Source organism: Egretta garzetta, unplaced genomic scaffold (genome assembly GCF_000687185.1).
Source record: "Egretta garzetta isolate BGI_Z169 unplaced genomic scaffold, ASM68718v1 scaffold126, whole genome shotgun sequence".
Taxonomy (NCBI): Eukaryota; Metazoa; Chordata; class Aves; order Pelecaniformes; family Ardeidae; genus Egretta; species Egretta garzetta.
Genome location: NW_009260128.1, coordinates 4316675 through 4339469, shown reverse-complemented (window position 1 = coordinate 4339469; position 22795 = coordinate 4316675). Strand labels below are relative to the sequence as shown.

General features: G+C 38.5%; 1 protein-coding gene across 1 annotated transcript in view; it reads right to left on the bottom strand.

Moving 5' to 3' along the window:
• Positions 1 to 2581: 2581 nt before the first annotated feature.
• Positions 2582 to 22795, bottom strand: part of CD226 (CD226 molecule) — a 29214-nt gene continuing 9000 nt past the window's right edge. The window contains exons 3-6 of the mRNA XM_035896942.1: positions 11000 to 11335; positions 4919 to 5027; positions 4001 to 4061; positions 2582 to 2746 (exon numbers count right to left, since the gene is read on the bottom strand). Of these exons, the coding sequence (XP_035752835.1) occupies positions 2582 to 2746; positions 4001 to 4061; positions 4919 to 5027; positions 11000 to 11335 (671 nt within the window). The remainder of the gene's footprint in view (positions 2747 to 4000; positions 4062 to 4918; positions 5028 to 10999; positions 11336 to 22795) is intronic.

The window sequence follows — 22795 nt, the reverse complement described above, 5'->3', positions numbered from 1 at the left end:
GTAAATCTATGGAAAATATTGAAAATAAACAGCAATAAACAACAGTTTCTTCTATTTTACACTGGAAAGTTTATTTTGCATAATCCAAACTCTGTCACAGCAAATGAGCTCTTGCTGGGTCCCATCCTGCCAGCATCATAAAATATTTAAAGAGTTCTAATATTACATTTCAAATTACACTTTTGGAAGTTTCTCTTGTGTGTAGCTTACTAGTTTTTAAACCAATGAGAATAATGATAAATTTTAGGTTGTTTTCTTTTTGGTTTTCATTTGTATCAGTCTCATGTTCAGCTGCTGTTCACTGATATTACCATGGTACAAAAATGAAGCTGTTGTTTTGGGTTTGCTTTTTGAAAAAAATAATATATTGTTCTTATTATGCTATGTGTGATGTGATTTTCCCTGTGGACTATCCTGGTAGAAGTAATATGTCTATGGAATTCAAATTAAAACAGATTAAATACCTGCAAATATGTGCACTACAGATTTTTTTTTTCTTCCTCAAATCTCAAAAACAAGCAATTATTTTGAAAAGACAAGATAAAAGTACCAAGGGAGGCAAGAAATAAGGGCATTACCAGAAATACTCAAAACAATCTGGTATTCCAAGTACTTAACCTCAACCTCTCCCCTTTTTTTACCCTCAGTAAAGTAGAGATATATTTTGACTGTCTCTACAACCAGTGAAACAATACCAACTTCTTGGCTTATGGATATTTCTGTATCAGGGTTCCAACTGAGAACTTCAGTGTAATCAAATTCATTACATTATTATTATGCATTTTAATATAAATGGAATCATCAAAGAAATGACCCAATGCTACAGGGTTTTATTTGTAATGATGTGTGCGACTTAGAATTATCTGCTATGACATTTGATAACTCAGGAAATAAACCAACTTATTAATAGTACAGTTCTGTGTATCCTCATCAACTTCACACGCAAGCATTTATATATTTGAAAGCCTTCAGTAAGTGAAAGAAAAAAAAAACATATCCCTTGCTATGTGTATGTGTCCTTGTTCAGGAGTTCACAAAACCAAAATGAGATGTTTTCTAATGGTATATGACATTGTAGACAATTTAAGTCTTCAGTGCTAGGTTGAAGGACAGTTTGGTCTAGGTTTTTAGATTTTTAGCTGAAGTGTAGGATAACGACACGATACTATTATTGCTCAAATACTTCAGAGCCTTGTGTCCACATTATTCTCAGAAGAATCTAGACTCCTATTTTCCTGTGCACGTGAAGAAAGCTTTCCATTGGAGAAAGCTATGCAATATGTGCTTTTCACTGTCAGGTTGTTGATGCTCCTTCCTAGCCAGCCAAGTGAAACCAGTAACTGATCTGTAGGCAGACTCATGATGCCTCCCCCGCAACCCCTTTCAAAAAAAAAAAAGTACCCCAACATATTTAGCAACACTTTTACTAACGCTTCAAGAGAAAAGAGGAATCAAACATAGGTGGGCCAGTCACACAGTTTGTAGTATGCAGACATATATGATAATCAGCCATCATGGTAACACCTTCATCTACTGGGATTTCATCCTCAGTAATACAGCAGATTTGTAAAAGGCCAAAAGATGCGTAGATCCTAACTCTCAGGTCTGCCTTCTAGTTCTGTTTGTTTAAAGACTTTTTTTTTTTGTCTGTTTGTTCAATTTCTGTGTGGTTTTTTCTGTAGGTTTCAGCAGAATATATACATATGCACACATACAACTACATATGTATGTGTATTGTTTTGTAAATGTTCTCAATCATGCTTTTTTCTGCTTTGCATCATTTATTCATGTATCTTCCATGTTCTCATTTATTTTTTGTGCAACTAAACCTTATAATAAATTATTATTAAATATAACCTCACAGTGATTGAATCTTCATGTTTTGTTTTCTCCTGGGCATGGGGGGAGAGCTGGGGGGGGAAGAAGAGAGGGAGAAGAGCAGGGTCTACACTTCCATTCCATCCCCAAACAGAAAGCACTGAAATATCGGTGGTGAGTGGCAAGAAGCCTGTAACACCATGCAGCTGTCAGATAGCAATCTTCTGTTCATACTTTAAAATCTAGGTTCAAAGATCCCTGATACGTTTGCTTTTGTCAGTTGAATAGTACTATTTGCCCAGCAGCAAAATAACACCTCCTGTGTGAAAAATCATGGATATTTATTATTCAACAGAGCTCTCAATCTGAGATGCAAAAATCATGGATGTAGACAACATCGAGCACATTTTCTTTCTCACCCTGTCACATAGACTTCTCAGACACATAGATTTCTCAGACCAAATTAACTTTATGTAAACATATGCAGTTCTGTTCTGCATATCAGAGCTGTTCTAAAATTCTTACTTAAGAGTACACCTACTGGGTAAAAAAGTTGAAATTGCAGAAGTACAGTTCTACATATGAAGCAAAGGATACATTAAAGTTGCGATACAACACAGACACAGCTGCTGTAACCTGGTCCAGGCTGGCTGCCCAGCCACAGCAGCCCAGGCAGTGCTCAGCACGGACAGTTTGACCTTCCACATCTCGCCAGCGCAAAGAAAATAAAGCCTAAGCTGCAAACATAAGGCCTGCACTTTGGTTACTTCATTCTTAAGAAGGAATCTAATGGTCTTTCCCTCGGTATGTGTGAGCTATTTCTGCAGTTGACGTAAATCTCTTCTGTCTGCCTGAGTGATGATTCTTCTCCTCTTCTTTCTGTGTTCCGTATGCCATGAAAATTGCATCTTCCATAGCTGTTATCAGGCTAGAAGAACATTAAAAAAAAAAAAAAAAGAAAAAGTTGAAGGACTTTTCTCAAAACAGATACAACTTTGGAAAAAGAGAAAAATGGCAAGTTTTCCTCATACACTGATTTATTATTGGAAATATACAACCATCAATCAAAATATGTTTTCTCTTCTTGTTTTCTATGAGTACATTTCAGGTCCAAGTCATATGAAAAAAGAAGTTGCACTTTGAATATATTTTCCAGCTGTCCCACCCCAGGTGCCTGGTAAAGCACCATTGAAACGCCCCCTTCCCCTCACATGCACACTTCAGGTACTGAAGTAGTCTTCTATGTCAGTCTTAAAACATGAATTAACATAAAGGTATTGTCCAGGCTAAGAATTAGTCATGCCATTGAGACAACTTAATGTGATGATGCCTTGGTTAACCAGCATAGGAGGAAAGATATTTTCTGAAGCAAATGGCTGGTCCGTAGTCTACTGTCACCCTAGGAAGAGCTTCACCCAGCCATCAGAATGAGAGAAATGGAAATGGCAGGAGGTCAAAGGGCTTTATAAGGACATATCTACAGAGGAGCTCACTGTTGGATCATACGGAAGTGCCATCTGAGTCTCACATACATCGTGAGAATGGGGTCATTTCCCTAAGCACCGCAGCACTACATACCCTGACTGAGGGTATGAAGAGGCAAAGCAGAAGCAGTGAATTTGACTCCTACTATCCGCTTCTAAACTTCAGGCCTTGAACAGGATTATTAAGAGCCGGGGGGGGGAAAGACTCAGAGCTCCAAAATGTTATTGTTACAATACAAAAAGAAAGGAGAAGCGCGGGGGGGGGGGAAAGACTCAGAGCTCCAAAATGTTGATTGTTACAATACAAAAAGAAAGGAGAAACACTGAAACAGTTGTCCCAATGAATTATAGTGAAGCTGAACTAGAATAAATAGATAAAGACAAAGGGTATCACAGAATACAATATTTTGCCTCGGTTTTACAAGTAGTGACTTGAAGAAAAAAGGTGTTAACAATACACAAATAATATAAAAGCTAGCAAACCAAACAAGCTAATTCGTTAATAGTATGAAACACAGTTGGGTCTCTAAATGTAGTTGTAAAATATTAAAGAATATTAATCAAAAAAAGTGAATAGTGATAATCATACTTTAAAATATTCATTTTTTCCTGTCTGTATAGTTTAAGATCATATACAGAAGAGAAAGATGTCGAGAAATATGCAATACAAAATATAAGTAAACTCCAGAGGATCTTACCTGGGTCCAAGTAGAGCGCAAAGCTTTAGATGAGGCCTCTGTGATCCTCTTCCTCTTCTTTCTGGTGACATATATTCAATCAGAAAAACAATGGAGTAAACTACGCCCTCCATCATAATATAATCCAAAATATCTAATTCCAGCACACAAGAGATAATGCTGGTATTGCTTGCTTTCCCACTTAAACCAATAAGTACAATAAAAATCCAAGTAGTCTGTCCTCTTACTTGTAAACTGTAACATGCATAAGATTAGCAGCATTTCATAAAGGCCCAGACCCAGATAAAAAGGCCTCTGATTCAAGGGCAAATACAATAATAGATTGCCAGCAAGTTCCAGCAGCTTCACATATTGTGGTAGGCGATAAAATATTTTTTTTCTGTTCACTGTTTCTTTTCATTGGAAGCACGGATTCTGGATCAGGCTACGATTGTGTATTTGGCAAGGAATATAGCAAATTTAGATAATGGTTTATACTATTAATCTGGATCCAGCTGTGAACAAATTTGGAACATAAAATCAAGACAAAATATGCTAGAAAACTTGGAAAACTTGGAAAAACCTCAAGATGTCACCTATCCTTCTCTATGTGCAAGGTATGCCTAGGCTTATTTCTGACAAATCACCCTTGACGTGAATTTTCAACGAATACCACTGTAAGCATTTATCTGACCAAGGAACTTGAGAAGCCATTTATTTTTTTAATGTGGAAAAGAAGAAAAAAAAAAAAATAAAGTGTCACATTTTTCATCAGCTGTCGAACCAATTCATTTTTTCAAGTTTAAAAGTTTGGCAAGGAAATTAAATTTTCACATCTACCTTTTCTTTAATTGGTTCTGAAGGAGACAGCAGGATGGACTGTTAACACCTTCATACCTGTCTGCCTCAGTATATCAAGTAAATTGGTTTGCTACTCACTTTTTGCAATAAGCAGTGGTGATGCAGAAGATCAGTAGGAAAACTAACAGTAAGACAGCAGAAATTCCTCCAGCTATGTAGAAAATAAACCATTTGGGATCCCAAGTTGCTAAAATACAATCTGTAATAAATATGATTAGTATTTTATATAAACTGGCACGAACTTTTTATGACCAACTAAGTTGAAAATCAACAACTATGTAGAGATGTTATTCCATGACAGCTCATGCTCAATATTCAGACCTTACAACCATTTTCTCATTTCTAAAATGCCTTTCTTACGCTGAAATAGCCCCTGCAAAAGTTGTGACTGAGATGACCGAAGGTGAGTGAACACAGCACAGTGGCATGAAAAAAACAATGATGCCTTGTACAATCCTTTCCTATCTCCTTCCCTCCCCTGGTGAGAAAACAGTCCAACAGCTTACATAAGTGACTCAATATATGGATAATAAAAGCACTCAGACTAGATAAGTGAATGTTCTGGGCATTTTAAAGGTTGTCCCATAAGAAATACCTAACGATATACAATACTTCCATGGGCAAAAAGAGATTTTTCAGAGTACCAGGAAGATCATCTCAGTGCCCAAGAGGTTTTCTATTCAGTACTGCACAGCTGTATCAGTTATTTTCTGCTCTAATTCAAAAGGAAATCTTTTCACTTTTTAACAAAAATATTCCCACAAAATGTTCTCCCACTGTGATAACTTTTTTTTTTATAACCCAGTACTGTACATGCTTTGATTCTGGATGTCAGGAAACCTACCCTATTTGTTCTATCTTAAACAAAAATTATTCATTTGAGAATTACAACGAAGGCAGGAAAAGTAACAGTTATAGTAACTTTGCTTAAAATGCATAGACTTCTCTGCTATGGAGTCACATCTTTAAATGAAGCTAAGGAGCAACATATAATAACTCAAAGGTGGAGACAGCAAGATGATAGCTTCAATGCATGAGTCAATATATTCTTACGGTGCTCAAGCTTGTGGAGAGATAATGTAATATTTTTCTCATTTTTTAGGTGAAAAAAGATGGGAAAAGAAAGAAGTTATGTGCTCAAAGTCACACAGGAAGTCCACAACACAAATACTCAGTACAGTTATGATGCATTTAAAACATTTGTGAATCTTTCTTTTGTCACAATTGGTTAGTGGTAGCATTAAAAAAAAAAGGAGTGTTAAACCACAGAACTTCTTTTGCAGCCCATCACAGTGCCCTGCTTCCTGCTTCTCTGTTGTGTCTCACTAGCACTCTGCAGACTTGAGACTAATAGCACAAAAAGCAAGTGAACACAAATAGTATGCAATGAACACTTCTGTAAATAGTGTATTTGTGGCTAGTGGCATCAGCTGCCAAGACACATCTTAGCCAGATGATCCTACCAACTTCTTGGTCACAAACTTGTTTCTTGTGCTTCAGATACAGACTAGAAAGTCACTGGTGAACAGGGACTAAAAAACTGTCTTATAAATTAGTCCCTCTCTAATGTTCTGCTCACTGCAGGGAGAAAGATAGTATCTGATAATGAAGCCATAGCTTCCCGGAACAGCTTTTGTTCTGGGTAGGCAAAAAAGTTACATGCTCAGTTCATAGACTAAGGAAAACAACCAGTATCACTAACAACACTGAGCCATCACCAGATGGCTTTTCTCTCCTGGATCAAAAAGATTCACAGCTTCTTATCTGGCTATCCTGAATACCAGCTGAGACTTACTTAGGTACACCTCTTTAGTAATAATATGCTCATTGGAGGGGACAACAAAAAGTACTGATCACAGAAGAGTCTTACCCTTGAATTCCGATGTTATTTTGCTGGAAATTAAAAAGAAAGAAAATTTTTGCAGACATCTGTGCTGCTGAAGGTATGTCACACAATAGAGAGGGCTGCCTGATAATGAATATTGATGTATTTTTTGTTATAATCTCATAGGAAATAGCTCTACTTCCAGCACGTGTTCAACTGCTGCATACTCAAAATGACAAGATAGTGCATATAACTATGTCCAACTTCAGGGGAGATTACAATGTCTTTTTTTCCAAGTGTTTAGCTACCTGCCACAGAAAATCATTATCTGTGCCAGTGATGACTTACAGAAATAGGGAGAAAACATCTTGTAAACCACAAAGATTAAGATTTCAGCTACTACGTTAAAAATCATGTTTTTAATTATCATCAAGGATGGGTGAATTTGGACAGAGTTCCAGACTTCAGCAGCATGCCCACCCTGCAGTCTAAGCACTCCAGACGTCATTTTTCTTTTCCTGAAGTTTCACCTTCAATTTTATCAGGTCAAGATAATAATCTCTAAGTTAATGAGTTTGAGAGCTGAGATTATCAGCTGTCAGTTAAATTTGGATGAGAAAAATCATTAGACTTTTTTTTTGAAGAAACAACAAGTCAAAGCCCTTTGCTTTTTTGCATTTGAAGTGAGCAAATCCTTCCTGAGGCATTTGTTTTCTTTAACTGTACAAAACCTTTTGTAATTGCTGACTTAATTAATAACATTCAAGATTTTTCAGAAACATGTCAGAGGCTTGTCATGTGTCTCTTTAGTTCTTGTGTTCTTATCAAAAGTGATATGCTGACAGGAGGCTATTAAGTGTATTTTCAGCATCAGTACAATTTCTTTTAAGAAATGTCTGTTAAGACAATGCATCCCTCTCTCCCCCATCTTCATAGCCTTGGCACTTTCTCTGCAAGAATGTGAAATTTTTTTGCATGAAGGTTTTCGACCTTCAGTGCACTGACTTTGGCTTTGAGGAGGAAGCACTGATGGGCCAGACTGTTACTTGTTCTAACAAAAGATTTGAACTGCACTGTAAAGATCTTCATGTAGCTTGTCACATGCCTTGCTGGACTGGCACATATGGTATGCTAACTAGGCATCACTGAAATAGTTTTGTCCACAACTGAAAGGCAGAAATCCAACACAAATGCATTTGTGCCCAGAGAAAGGTGATTAGTTGAGTAGAGACTCACAGAGAAGGACTGATATCTTGAGTTCATACTGGATGAATTCATGAAGGAAGAAGGGAAGCTAATTTCACTCCTTCCCTGATCCTCCTCATCCCCGACTACAGCCTTATCTTCTGTCTGTTTTCTATGGCACAGAAGCTGCTGTCTCTTCCCAGCTCAGAAGGACTGTATGATAACCCTCAATGACTGGACAATCAGCCCCCTGCTTTTCCTCTGGGCACTATGAAGATCATACTGGGTGCTATCGAAAGACATTTAAAGGACAATTTAAAGGCACAGTCAATGAGGGTTCCCAAAGGGAAAGTCCTGTCTAACTAATTTGATATCCTTCTATGATAAGGTCACCCACCTAATGGATGAAGGGAACAAATGCTGGATTCTACACCTAGGACGGAGTAACACCAGGCACAAGTATAAACTGGGAGGGGAGTGGCCAGAGAGCAGCCCTGCAGAAAGGGACCTGGGGGTGCTGGTTGACAGCAGGCTCGGTATGAGTCAGCAGTGTGCCCTGGCCCCCAAAAGGGGAAACCACATCCTGGGGTGCATCAAACACAGTGTAACCAGCTGGTCAAAAGTGGCGATTATCCCCCTGTATTCACTGTTGGTGCAGCCTCACCTTGAGTACTGTGTGCGTTTCTGGGCCTCACAACTTAAGAAGGATGTGAAGGTCCTTGAATACATCCGGCGTAAGGCAACAAAGTTGGTGAAAGGGCTAGTACAAACGGCTAGTACAAACCATAATGTAATTCTGGCCCCTAAACATATATTTAAGTACAACCACCAACCAGTTTCTCCATTCTAGTGGGAACACACAGCAACACAAAATGCTTCTATTTTCCTTTGTCTAAGAGGGCTTGCTATCCCACTTTGTGCTAAAGCAAGAAAAAAACGTATTAAATCTTCTAAAAAAGGCTAGGTCTTCAAGATGGAATAAGCATTTATTTTCAACCCTTCTATTTTTCTGTTCTTTCATATGGCATCTCCCCTTCCTCCCCAATCATCTACCATGGGTTTTAAGTCTCCTTCCTTCCTTCAAAACCAAGCAAAAAAAAAAATGAAATATAATCAAAGGAAAAAATATAGCAAGTAAAATTCAGAAATGGGTTCAGATGTGGAACCTGGTGACATGACTAATCTCCATATTAGTAGAATTTTTAGAAGGACAAATATGTGAAGAACACATCAGATATTAAACCAAAGTCTCTTGAACACATTACATCATTTTGTAATATTCAGCCTCCTGGTTCTGTAAGTGTTGTCCAACAAAAGCTACACTACTTTACACACACGTTTCTTTATGTGTTCCAGGCTTTGAGGTCAAAAAAGATTTGCAGAAGACCCATTTCAGCTAGAAATTTCTGTTACTGAAAAACAACAATCACAATATTTAGTGGTATAGAATAGACACCCTGCATTGGATTTGCGTGGCAAGATTTTGGTAGCGGGGGGGGGCTACAGGAGTGGCTTCTGTGAGAAGGTGCTAGAAGCTTTCCCTGTGTCAGCCACCAGCCAAGGCCAAGCTGATCAGTGATGGTGGTAGCACCTCTGGGATAACATATTTAAGAAGGGAAAAACTGCTGCAGAACAGTAGCTGGAGAGAGAGAGAAGTGAAAGGATGTAAGAGAAAACAGCCCTGCAGACACCAAGGTCAGTGAAGAAGGAGGGGGAGGAGGTGCTCCAGGTGCCAGAGCAGAGATTCCCCTGCAGTCCCTGGTGAAGACCATGGTGAGGCAGGCTGTCCCCCTGCAGCCCATGGAGGTCCACAGTGGAGCAAATATCCACCTGCAGCCCGTGGAGGACCCCACGCTAGAGCGGGTGGATGCCCAAAGGAGTCTGTGACCCTGTGGGAAGCCTGCATTGGATCAGGTTCCTGGCAAGACCTGTGAACCTGTGAAAGGAGGACCCCACATTGGAGCAGATTTCCTGGCAGGTCTTGCGACCCCATGCTGGAGCAGTCTGTTCCTGAAAGACTGCACCCTGTGGAAAGGATTGACCCACGCTGGAGCAGTTTGTGAAGAACTGTAGCCTGTGGGAAGGACTCACGCTGGAGAAGTTCAAGGAGGACTGTCTCTCATGAGACGGACCCCACGCTGGAGCAGGGGCAGAGTGTGAGGAGTCCTCCCCTTGAGGAGGAAGGAGCAGCAGAGACAGTGGGTGATGAACTGACCCCAGCCCCCATTCCCCATCCCCCTGCACTGCTCAGGGGGAAAGAGGTAGAGAATTTGGGAGCGAAGTTAAGCCCAGGAAGAACGGAAAGCCTGTGGGAAGGACTCACGCTGGAGAAGTTCAAGGAGGACTGTCTCTCATGAGACGGACCCCACGCTGGAGCAGGGGCAGAGTGTGAGGAGTCCTCCCCTTGGGGAGGAAGGAGCAGCAGAGACAGTGGGTGATGAACTGACCCCAGCCCCCATTCCCCATCCCCCTGCACTGCTCAGGGGGAAAGAGGTAGAGAATTTGGGAGCGAAGTTAAGCCCAGGAAGAACGGAAGGGTGGGAGGAAGGTGTTTTAAGATTCAGGGGGTTTTATCCTCTCCTACTCTGATTTGATTGGTAATAAATGAAACTAATTTCACCAAGTTGAGTCTGTTTTGCCCATGACGGTAACTGGCAAAAATGATCTCTCCCTGTCCTTATCTCAGCCCACAGTTTTTTCATTCACCCTGTCCAGCTGAGGAGGGGAGTGATAAAACGTCTTTGGTGGGCACCTCACATCCAGCCAAATGGATCTCGTGTGGTTTTTTTCACTGATGTTCGAAAATGTTAAATGTAGCATGCCAACTTCTACTGGTACAACTGCAAGAATATCACAGGCTTTCCCAACACTTCAAGACTTATTCCATTCTCTCTCACACTTTTTTCTTCATAGGAATTCCATGCTGTTTCTCTTTGCAAAAAAATACATTCACCTTTAGACAAGGAGCAAGTTGTTTCTGTGGAAACAAGATTAATTGTTTATTTTGCTATCTCTAACATGCCGCTAATTGGAATGTGGTATTTAAATAAATCCTCACTTGTTAGCAAAGAGTTATTTTATATGGCTTAAAGTGTTAATACCTCAGAAGGTCCTATTGTAAAAACATTTACCACTTCCTCTTTACTTACCAGCCACAGTAAAACTCATCACATAGGTTTTGTTTCTTCCAGTAGCCATGCAGCGGTACATTGCAAAGTCAGAGGCAGTAATGTTTTGAATGATGATCATGGAGTTTGCCTGAGCAGAGCAATCCACCAGTGTACGCTCTTTGAAATCTGAACCAAAGCTTTGCTTTCCTGATGAGTCGCACAGAACAATGGTATCTACCTGATCTCCTTTAATCTTTTCCCACATCAGTTGCTGCACTGCATCTCCAATTTTATAAGGGCAAGTAAAAGTGACATTTCCTCCTGGCTTGGTAAACACGGGATTATTTTGTTTCTCAGATACTTCAAAAACATCTGCTGAAAACCACAAAAAACCAACAAAATACTGCTTATATTTCATTCAACAGAAGTTTAGTATCAATAATTCCTGTATGGTTAATATTAATTAAATTGACTTACAGCAAAAAGATATTCAAATCATTTGAACTATTGAAAAATGTCATCTATACTTATCTATGAGTGTAGTTTTGTGCACATTTAAACAAAACAGTCTTTATGGAACCGTGAGACTGCAATGACATGGCAAGAAGGCTACTTTGATACATTTTGAGTACATGAATGTTTTATTAAATGTTTCGGCAAATATTCAACAGCATAAACTATGGGGCCAGTCTAATTAAATTTGTGAGTCTTGTTCTGCTTTCACACTAATTATGAAAAGAAAATGGTTTGATGTGACCCTCGGGACATGCATTAGTAAATTATGTTACAAGACATTCCAGCCTATGAATTACAATTGTCCCATTCCCACACCTTACCACTTAAATAAAAAAATCCTTAACTCTTCGTATACTTTACTTGGGAAAAACCTGTGTGATAATCAGGCTGTGATATGAAAGGAGACATCCAGACAAATTCAAGCCTTAATCCACATATAAACCATAGATATATCTTAAACAATTTTGATTGAAATTCCCCTGCTCTGAGTTAGTTTTAGTATCAGAATTCACTGTTTTAATGAAAAAAAAAAATTAAAGTCTTCAATAGAAAGATTGTCAATGTTTCTGATATTCAGAGCATTCAATAGCCACTTGGTTTCTAAAGTTGGCTTTGTAATGCATATATTCATAAGTTAGGACTAACACTGCCATCTTTTTGAAGACTTTAGTGTGAAAAATATTAATGATCAGACTTCTTTTCCTACACTGTAAAAGGACTGATCTTTCAAGCTGTTCAATGAGTTTCTTTTTTTATTAGATGTCTTTATGTCACAAAAAGTCACACTTTAATGTGTTTACCTCTATGTATTGTAACAACTGGAAGCAAAGACAAAAAATAAAATTGCATAGGAAAAATGACAGTCATTATATGTATCAAAAACTCTTTTTTAAAAAAGTTTTAAAATGAAGCTGCAGACAGATTCATGGGATGGGATGGTTGCAGTAGCACTCTCTAATTGGAACAGAGTACACTGTAGGACTGAGATCTTCTTTGATATAATAGTTTTATCAAAAATCTAGGGGGGGTAAATGCTGGTAAACTGTATTTCTTTGGATGCTGGTAGTGCCAGTGTTGTCAAAATCATAGGTACTGGAGAAATCAATACAGGGTGGCCTGCCCAACCTCCTAAGCTAGGTGCAAAGAGTAATAGGATTTCATGTGGGCAAATTCCTAAATCTAGGAATAAGTGATTCCATTCATGTTGACAGGATGGTAACTTGACTGTGGAAGTCAGTGACTTCTGAGACTTGTGCAGTCTCTGTGAAATGGTGAATGAAAAAAAATCTAGCCTGAAGTTTTTTATCAGTGGAACACAGCACAGAAAAATTGCATTCCGTCTGCCTTTGGACCAGAAGTATGATTAAAACATTGAAATGCTGAAAGACAAAAGGAACTGTGTCTAATGAGTTTACCTAAAAAAATTAATGAAGAACTTGAAGATCCATGTAGACTGCAATCAAGGAGACAGAAAGTTAATGATAGACAAGGACAGGAGAGAGATAAATTCACTAAACTAAACAGAAGGTACAACACAGTGAAGCTAATTAACTCCTTGGACAGCTTGCCAAAGGCAGCTAATTTTCTACGACTGAAGACAACTGCCAAGGCTAGATAATCACTTAAGATATCATGCTAGTTCCAGCAAGAATTTATTCATGGAAATCTAAGTATTATTCAAGTCAGACTACTATGATGGGACTCTACACTTGCAGATGTTCCTTGCAGTGCAGTCTCTCAAAAGTCACTACGCTAGAAAAGGTAATTTTTTTTGTACCTAGCAGATTCAGATCTGCTAGGGAAGAGGGGTAAATGAAAAGGTAATTGAAACTAACTCTCTCTCTTGCCCATCATATTCTTACAGGTCAGAGGCTTTCCTCCTGTCCCACTTTCCAGACCACTAACTTCCAGCAACTGTCTGCTTTACAACAAACAACATACTCTTCCCTGAGAAGTCGGGTCTTCATTGTGCAGCTTTTGCTGTCTTCTGCTGTGAGCAAGCCCTACTGCTACCCACATTCTCCTTAGGAGTCTTGAAGTCTCCCCATTTGCTCCTGGGTCCATGCTTGCTCTCCTATTGATTTCACACCAATACAACTCTGAACTCCGGGTGTTTCTCCTATCTAAACATGCTTATTAGGGAAATTATGTGTCTGATGATGATACCTCCCACCTTCCAGAGGATTCCCTGACTCAAAGGGCAGCAACCAGGACTATATAAAAAACACCTTCTTCCCTTCTGCCCTGCTATACATTTGCTAGAAAAATATACATTATATGTGAACAAGAAGCTAAAACATTTTCCACCCAAATAATGAAAATCCCTTCTGTCTTAAATCTTAGTGGTTAACTTTGTATATTTACCAAACAATATATCACAGTTTCTCAATATTATATAATACTACAGCATACTATAGCATACTGTAACAGGTACATTATAATGCTAAGGTTGTCTTGCAAATTCAGTGAAGAATTTCCAGGTACAAATCTTGACATATTTCTATAAATTGCCGATATACAGATAATAAATAAAATCTTAATAGTGAGAAATATATATAAACAGTCAAATTAAAATAGAAACAGTTTTGAGATTTTCAGCTGCTGCACATTTTATCATAACCTTTTTCAAACACCGACATCATGACACATTTTATTTTTTTGCATTGGGTGTGTATTTTACTTGACAGTATGCGGCAACATTCAGGCATTCACACTGTTGATTAAAGATATAAATCATTCCCCTTCTTACCGTATGGTACCTTGCACAACTTAAATGATTATGTAAGGTACAAGCAGTGGGGAATCAGGCCTACGTAGTTCTAATTAAATCTTCCAAGTACACTAAAGTGTTCCAGGCTTTTGTTTTAAGCAGTTGTCCCATTTTATTTTGACAACAACATCAGCATAGTTCTTTCACCCTCCCTCTCCTCTGTTCAACCACTTTCTTTATTTAGCACCTTTCTGAACACAGTTTCTTTGTTTTCAGCCTGGCATGCGTAGGATGAGAACCTCCCATTTTGAGAAATAGTTCTAGGGGGAAAAAGGCATACCCACATACCTTCACCTGGGCACACGCACAATACAAGGTGACACACCATGTGTGAACATTTCAGAAACGCTAAGAGAAATGTATCATTGCATCTGATAAAAATAGACTTCCCCTGCCCACTGCTCATTCCAGTGACTGTTGCCTGCTCTGCCCCCTGCCATGGCCATGTTGTTTCTCCCTCTGGACAGAAAGTAGGAGGGTGTGTCAGCACTCACAGTAGGTGTGTTTGCCTAAAGAAGTGCTCTGTGTTTGATATTCTCCCCACACCTCTTTTGGTGGGATGTTATCTCGTCATGTTTTGCAGTTATACATATTTCCATCTGCTTTTACGGCTATCAGACATTTAAAGGAGAAAAAATGTAAGCATTCATGTTTTTAAAAACAGAAGAATGTAAACTAACTTGCCAGGTTTTCAAGGATCAAGCAAATTAACTAAAATTCTGCAGCAGGGAAACTGATGAAATTAAGATACTCATTTTGGACAGAAAATAAAATAATGGCGTGGGGTTTTTTTCTTCCTCCTTTGCCCTTGCTACAAGCAATTAAAACTCAAAATGAATGTTATGTAAATGTTTGGTCCCCATTTTTTGGGTAGAGATTTTCAGATTTTCTACTTTTTGGTTCGTGTCCTATGCACTTTGATTACTCTTTTTGTTCCTTTGGTCTCCGATAGGATTAGCTGGTTTTACTCCTTCAAAGGAAAGTTGCTTAGATACCTATACCTGTTTTCAGCTGGTTTATTAATTTTTTAAGTTGGTATGTATGATACTTTAATTACTGTTCACTGCAAGTTTTACCAGTCCCAGATTTATAATTCTACACAAGGTTCTAGAGTTTCACTCTGGACTACACATAAATCTCTTGCATTCCTCATGGTTTAAAACCATATAAGAAGGAAACATTCACACTTCAACATCAGCTCTGCAACTTTAGAAAGGCAAAATTCAGCGCAGTAACATAAAATGCATTGAAACATTCTTTTGGCTTAGCATGTTTCTGCATCTCTGTTTAGGCTTAAAGCTTAGCAGAGTTTAAGTACTACCAGAGCTGGTTTTATACGAAGAGAGTTACATCAGCTGCTTCAGGCAAGGGCATACACTGCCAAGTAACAAACGTGGGGAGTCACACCCCATGCTCAGCCACCCCAGCGCACAGGCATTTTCCATGTGCTCCCAGGTACCACGAGGTCAGGACAAGCTCATAATGCTCAGATGGATGGCAACAGAGCTACCTTCGGAGTAGCTGCCATTAGCAAGTAATGCTCTCCATCAGAAATAACTGATGACCTTAGCAGACTTTTCAAAACTGAAAAGCTAACTTAGCCCTACAGCAGAGACAGGTTCCCACTTGGTTTGCTGAAGCTCTGTATACAAACACAACCTTCTTCCTCTGCTTATAATAAGAAGTGACAAAACAAATTGCAGATAAAAAAGGAGGCTTAAAATTTTATGAAGATGAACTTTCCCCGGGGCTCTTCTTTTCACCAAGAAAATCAGCTTTCAGATGAGAAACAACTTCAGGAGTAACCCCTTCACCCTTCTGGAATAGGCTAAATATGGAATTATATTTAGCTCCCAAACTAATGCCTTCCTACTGTATGATCACATACCACATAATTTTGTTCAGTTTCTAAAAAATGTTTTTGCCCTTTTTTGGGTGAGACAGGGAAATGTGCATGCATAGCTATTAAATAAGTTGGAACAGTAAAGATCTTCATTTTTAATGAGCTAGCAGTTCTACAGTCAGACTCAGAAACTGGTGGTAGCGCAGTGTTTGAAAAGGATGCAGTTTTCTAATAGCAACTATTTAGATCATAAAAGTTTAAATAAAAGTATTTATACTCCTATATCCTTAAATATATTTTAAATTATATTGTGAAAAATTGGTGAATCTTTCTATACCAATTGCTGATTCTGCATGATGTTATAAACAGCCAGCCATTGTAATTGACCTGCCAATTCCAATTTGTTTGCATATATTCCATTACTCTTTGTTGTTATTTTAGTCTTAAGCTGACCTTTAGTTACCTAGAGTGCAAGGAAAGGGAGAAGCCAAAGAGAGGGAGACAGAAAGAGTACAGTGCTAATAAGAGTGAGAAAATCACCCTCTCTTCAGGTATAAACATTAATGTACTCCCAGCAAGGACTATTTGGTTGTTGGCGAGGAAGTCATCTGATAAACGCATGCAATATACTACGCCAGGATTCATCTGCAGGAGACTCTTGAAGATGTAAGAGGTCAGAATTTCAAATTTTCATCTTCTCCAGGAATCTCATCAGTTCAGGGAATTTACCAGCAATAGGGTTTCAATGAGCAGACAGGAGGAGTGACACAGGATACCATGCTCAGCCTTTTTACTTATTGTTAATGATCCATTTTGTCTCACAGTGGATGGAGAGAAACACTGTACTGAGAAACTGCGTGTCACAGCAATGATCCATTTTGTCTCACAGTGGATGGAGAGAGAAACTGCGTGTCACAGCACAGTGCGTGTGTGTGTGTGTGTGTGTGTGTGCATTTGTGCCTGCCTTCCACAAGGCTCCTGAGGGTCAGGCTTCAGGCAGAGCAGAGGACATCACGTTTTAAGCCACACAGAAAATAAAGGCAAGGGAGAGGCGAAGGGAAAGGGTGTGAAAAACCGGACTGGATCCTAAGGACAACTATTGAACCAATGTTTCTCAGGAGGGAAAGCCAAGGGTGCCAAGGTGAGAGACAGGGTACACACCCATACTGCCCAGCCCAAGAAGCATTATAATGCCCAGGAGTGCAGCATGAGGACGCGCTGTGGAGAATTGCATCTCAGATCCTCGTTGTTACTTTTAATGGATTGTTTTATGGACTGAAAATATATTGGAGAAGGAAAGATACAGTTTATTTCAGACTGATTTTGTTATTCAGCTTGGTACCAGATAAGAAAATGGAAGAAATCAATATATTATCCATATTTTTTACTGAATGTTTCCTTTCCCTTTCTTTTTGTCCTTATTAAATTATAAATTATACTCCTGTCTGACAGGCCAGCTGAAAGAAAGGTTCATCATTAGAAATATAAGCAGCAGAAAGAGGTTCTGCAAATGGCAAAATTTCAGAACTTAAAATATTAGTCACCTCTTAGTGATTTCCTTTAGAGTGTTTGTAGGTTTAACTGTCTGAATCTGTAATTCCTTTTAGCCTCTGCTTTTCACCTACTTCTGTTCATTCCATAACCTAACATGTATTTCCACAAATAAAATATTATTCAGTCTTTCCTAGACAAATTAATACTATCCCCTTAATTTTGAATATTTTAAAGCTGTCACTGTGCACTTTCCATTTTCCCCTGCAATTGCATCATCTAATGATATCCAAATTCCATTATCTCAAAATTTCATCCATCACATTTACACTTTGAAAAACAAGGTTATAAAACTCGGATCTGGACTTAACTACTGGGTTTCATGGCAGTTATGGTTAATACTGGAGATGATACCATACTTCGGTTAAGTTGAATTTCCCAGTGGTGGCTGCAGTGGCATAGAATTAGGAAATAGTAGCTGAGAAGATTAAGTATTTTTGGCTAATAGAGATAGGGGAATACTTCTCCACCCCCCGGCCCCCCAAAAAAAAATATTATTTTTTTTTTAACTCACTAGATTCAACTCCAGGTCAACTTTGGCTTTCCTAGATGCACCCGTTCATGCCTGGACAGTGTTGCAAGGCTTCTCCCAGGTCAAATGCCCCCATCACACCTATGCTTCCTTTTTATGTTTGGGTTTAGTCAGAAGCTTCTTGTTCATCCATAAGGCCTTCTGGCATTTTTGCTTGGTTTCATGCTTGTCAGGATGGACCAGTGGAGGAGGTTTTCGTCGAAAATTTTTCTCCATCACTCTTGGGGTTCTTTCAAGCAGATCTTGGAATGGGCCGAAGTCTGCCTTTCTGAAGCCCAGGGTTGTGATCCTGCTTTTTTGCTTTTATCCCCATCTCTTGGGATCATAAACTCTGCTATGTGGCCAAGGTTGCCTCTGATCTTCACAACCCCAGCAAGTCTTCTTTCTCTGTAAGTCTGAGGTTGAGCAGAGTGCCTCCTCTCTTCAGCTACATAATCACCTGAGTGATAAAGTTATCAGTGCACTCCAGAAACCTACCAGATTGATTGTGCCCTGCTGTGTTGTTTTTCTACAAACACCAGTTGGTTGAACTCTCCCATGAGGACCACAGAATGTGAAGCTTCTTCCGGTTGTCTGATGGAGGCCTCATCTATATCAGGCCTGATCACCCTGATCAGGCAGTCAGTAGAAGACACCCACAACAACATCATCTGTGCTGATCTGCCTGCTAATCCTGACCCATGAGCTCTCAGCTGAGTCATCACTCATCCCTAGGCAGAATTTCTCCCATTTCCACTGCTTTTTCACATAAAGGGCAACTCTTCTTCCCGACTGTCCCAGCCTGTCCTTCCTAAAGAGCCTATATCCAGCCATTGCAGCACACCAGTCATGTGAGCCATCCCACCACGTCTCTGTGATCGTGATGAGACCGTAGCCCTGCAACTGCACACACAGCTCTAATTCCTTATTTGTTGACCTTGCTATGTTCACTGGTGTGTGGAAGCTTCATATGGTCATCCAGTCATGCTAATTTCTCAGAGAAGTTATGAGAGCTTCTGCACAATGTGTCCACTCAGTATTTCCTTATTTGTACAGACATACTTGGAATGGTCATCCTTGTGCCTTGATTTGTTGTTTCCAGGCTGTTTCCTATCCATATAATCCTGCACCATTTGCTTGCCAGCCCAGTCCACTTCCTCACTTGCTTGGGGTTGTCATTTCACTTTCCCATTAGAGTTCCCCTCACCAGCCTGTTGGCAAGGATGCAATGATGTTCATCAAAACAATGCTCACAGGGAACATATAAAACAACCCTTCTAATTTTATCTTTGGTAAAAGCACAGCAGTCCTCATGGGTGCTGAATGTTACAATTTTTTCCTTAACATAGCATATTCTGATGCAAACAAAGTAACCAAGAGTACATAATAGCATCATTATTCTTAGTAAATAACTGAATATTCAAAATGGTAAGGAGTAAAAAGAAGAAAAGAGGAAAAAAAAGGTAAAAAAAAAGTGCTGAATAAAAGGATCTGAATTGAATGAAAATGCTTTGATTGCTAGCCAAATAGAATTGAAAATGTTATCACATTGTCGGTTTCCAAGAGATTAATTTTCTCAGGTATGTCAACAGAGAGTCATATACAAGACAAAGGAGGCATTATTCTGCTTCATTTAGCAATGGTAACACCTTAGATGGAACATGGTGTTTCATTTTATGTATCTTATTTTAATAAGGTTATATACAAACTGGAGAAGATGCTGATGAGAACAAGAATGATTAATTTAGAATCATGAACTAAGAAGAAAAGTTAAAAGAACTGTGTTTATTTAGCACAGAGGGATGACTGAAGGCTGGCAACATGAGAGCTTTCCTCTTTTTTCAAAAGAAGTGAATAAACTCAGTATTAAACAAGAGATATCTAGGTCTGATATAATGGGAAAAAAAATCTCCTTGTAAGGCTTGTTAAGTTATGTATGCATTTCCAACAGGGCAATCAGTCAGGGATGATACAGATATGCTTATCCTGCCTCAGAACACAGAGATGGCTGAAATGAATTTGGAATGTCTCTTCCAGCCTGATTTTTCCACAATTCTATAATTCCTTTTGATCTAAGCTTTTCCTCTAGAAAGGAAGAGCAGAATATCTGCTCTACTCCCCACAGGGCTGGTGTGGTTTTTTTCCCCTAGCCTTTTATACTGAAGGGGCATCCAATCCTTAGTTCATCACAGAAGATAAAAAGTAAGAAAAGCAGCATTTAACAGGTCGATAGCCACAGCAGAGGTGTGAAAAAGGCAGTTTCACTTGTCTCCATCCTCTTGCTTTCTAATTAGGTGCTGACAGTGTGACACTGTGTAAGATACAGAGATAGTTCTTGCTCTGGAGAGCTCAGAGTCTAAGAGCTGAAGAATGAAGATCCCTCAGGATTAGTTCTTGCTTCCATGCGCTTTAAAGGGCTGATAATTTTTCAGTGTAGACCTATGAATCACATTCTAAATTGAGACAGAGATAAATAGAAAGCAAGCTATTTCAGGTGAACAGGGAGTTGAAAAAAATCTATGCAACGTGCTGCTTTTGGCAGGCAGAAGAACATTAATATAGAAGTAAGTGCTGAGTGGCATGGATATCATCACACTAGCTAAGAATAGAAAAGCTCTGTCTCTGCTATCACAGAAGAGGTTGATCACTCTATTTAAAATATGGGAGTACTTCATGGTACATCTGGCATAAAAATACTCTACTAATGAACTTCCATTCTTATTCAGAGTTGCTAGCAAAACATATGCCCTGAGCAAATGATCCATTGTCATTGATTAACAGAAAAACAAGTTTACTCCTGAATTTAAAAAACAAAACCAAACCAAACAAAAAAAAAAACAAAAACCAAAACAACAACCAATTTTCAATCAGATAACTGTAAAAAAAAACCCCACAAATCAATTATATAACTCTGCATTATTTACATCATGGATGTAAAAGTAACTACGAACATAAAAAGAATATTTCCCACTCTATTCAGAGCATAGCATGAGAATTTTTAAGTCAAAATAGTACTATTTTAACACCTAACTGAAATAAAACTCCTGAGAAAATAAACATAAGTTTCAAAATATACAGAAATTCATATTAGAATTCAACAGTTTTGAAAGGCAAATAAAAAAAAAAAAAACCCACAGGACAAAAAATATTCCAGGGTAATTTTAACTACATCCACTCTTTATGTAAATAAACATACAACACTGCTCTGCTATAAAGGCCAGTTTTCATTTAAACAGTTTATGTATCATATAATTCTTCACTGCTGAAGACTTTTGACTTTCTATCTAGTTTTGTAGCAAAGGCATTGTGTATAGGAGCAGAACAATATCAGATTGTGATCTCTAATAATGTTAACTATATTCTGTATTTTAAGTATTTACTTTGCCTCTAAGACAGTTTCTGCCTACACTCAGTCATCTTTGATTCTGTTAAATCTCAAATAATCAGTATTCTAATTTTACATTTCAATCGAAATTTAAAAACCTTTAATTCAGGGATTGCTACATTTTGATGCAATGCAACCTAGAGAACTAACTAGTAATAAGACCAAGTGGTTTTGGAGGATGTGTGAAGCACAGGAAGCCAGATATACTTATTGCTACTTCTCAGGGCAGAATGAATCAGAGGATAGTTGTAGTTGTGTAGGAGGCATCAATACAGTGGTCTGGTAATGTGAAAAGCATTGCACTGAATGGCAACTGGCAAATAAATGCCTCATACTTTCATAAGGGTAAGACAGAAAAGGGCAAGATTATCATCATGGGCAATGACAATACAAAACTATAACCAAGTAGTAATGGTATGTTGTGTATTATCACAGACATAAGAGTGCAATAGGAAAAATATTTTACATGGTGTCTATATAGGAAGCCTAAATTAAACCCATTAAGTTCAACAAAGTATTGGACCTGGAAGACATTTTAAATTTAAATTATCACTAAGTTATTTTGCCAGGTTGGGAACAAGACAGAAATACACCTCAGATTTGTGGAATTCTTAAGATCTTGATGTAGAGATATTAATGGAAATCACATTTTCAACCAAATATTTGTCTATTGACCTTGTCTTAACCTTTCTTGTTAATATATCCTCATTATAATGCTCCATGGAGTCAAGAATGAATGAAAAAGAACAGGCAAAACTAAGAACTTAAAGGTAGATAAGCATGACAAGATGACAGGACTGGACCTTAATTTTTGTTGAATAAACAATGAAGAGGCCAGAATAATCCCTTAAACTCTTTTTCTGTGAATTGATATTTCATTCAAACTTAAAAAAAATCCCTTCAAAGATGAATAACTGTTGTACTGAGGGGTTTAATTGAAGAGAGAACCAAAAGACTGAAGACAGGTCTGGAAAATGATCAGGTAAACAAATGGATCCATGTCTTAAGTGGCCATAGGTAAGCAAAATCAGGACAAACCAGAAAAAGACAAAGGGTATAGTATAAGGAAAAAAGGAATTTTGCCAACACCTCTTCCAATTCCTTTGTTAATTAAAGTCATGCAAGTAACCATTGCAAAGTGCTAGAGACTGGAAACGTACCATTTCACTGTACACACTTCTTTGCAAAAGTTTATCATTTAAAAAAGCAAAGCAAGCAAGCAAGCAGAAAGGAAGGAAGGAAGGAAGGAAGGAAGGAAG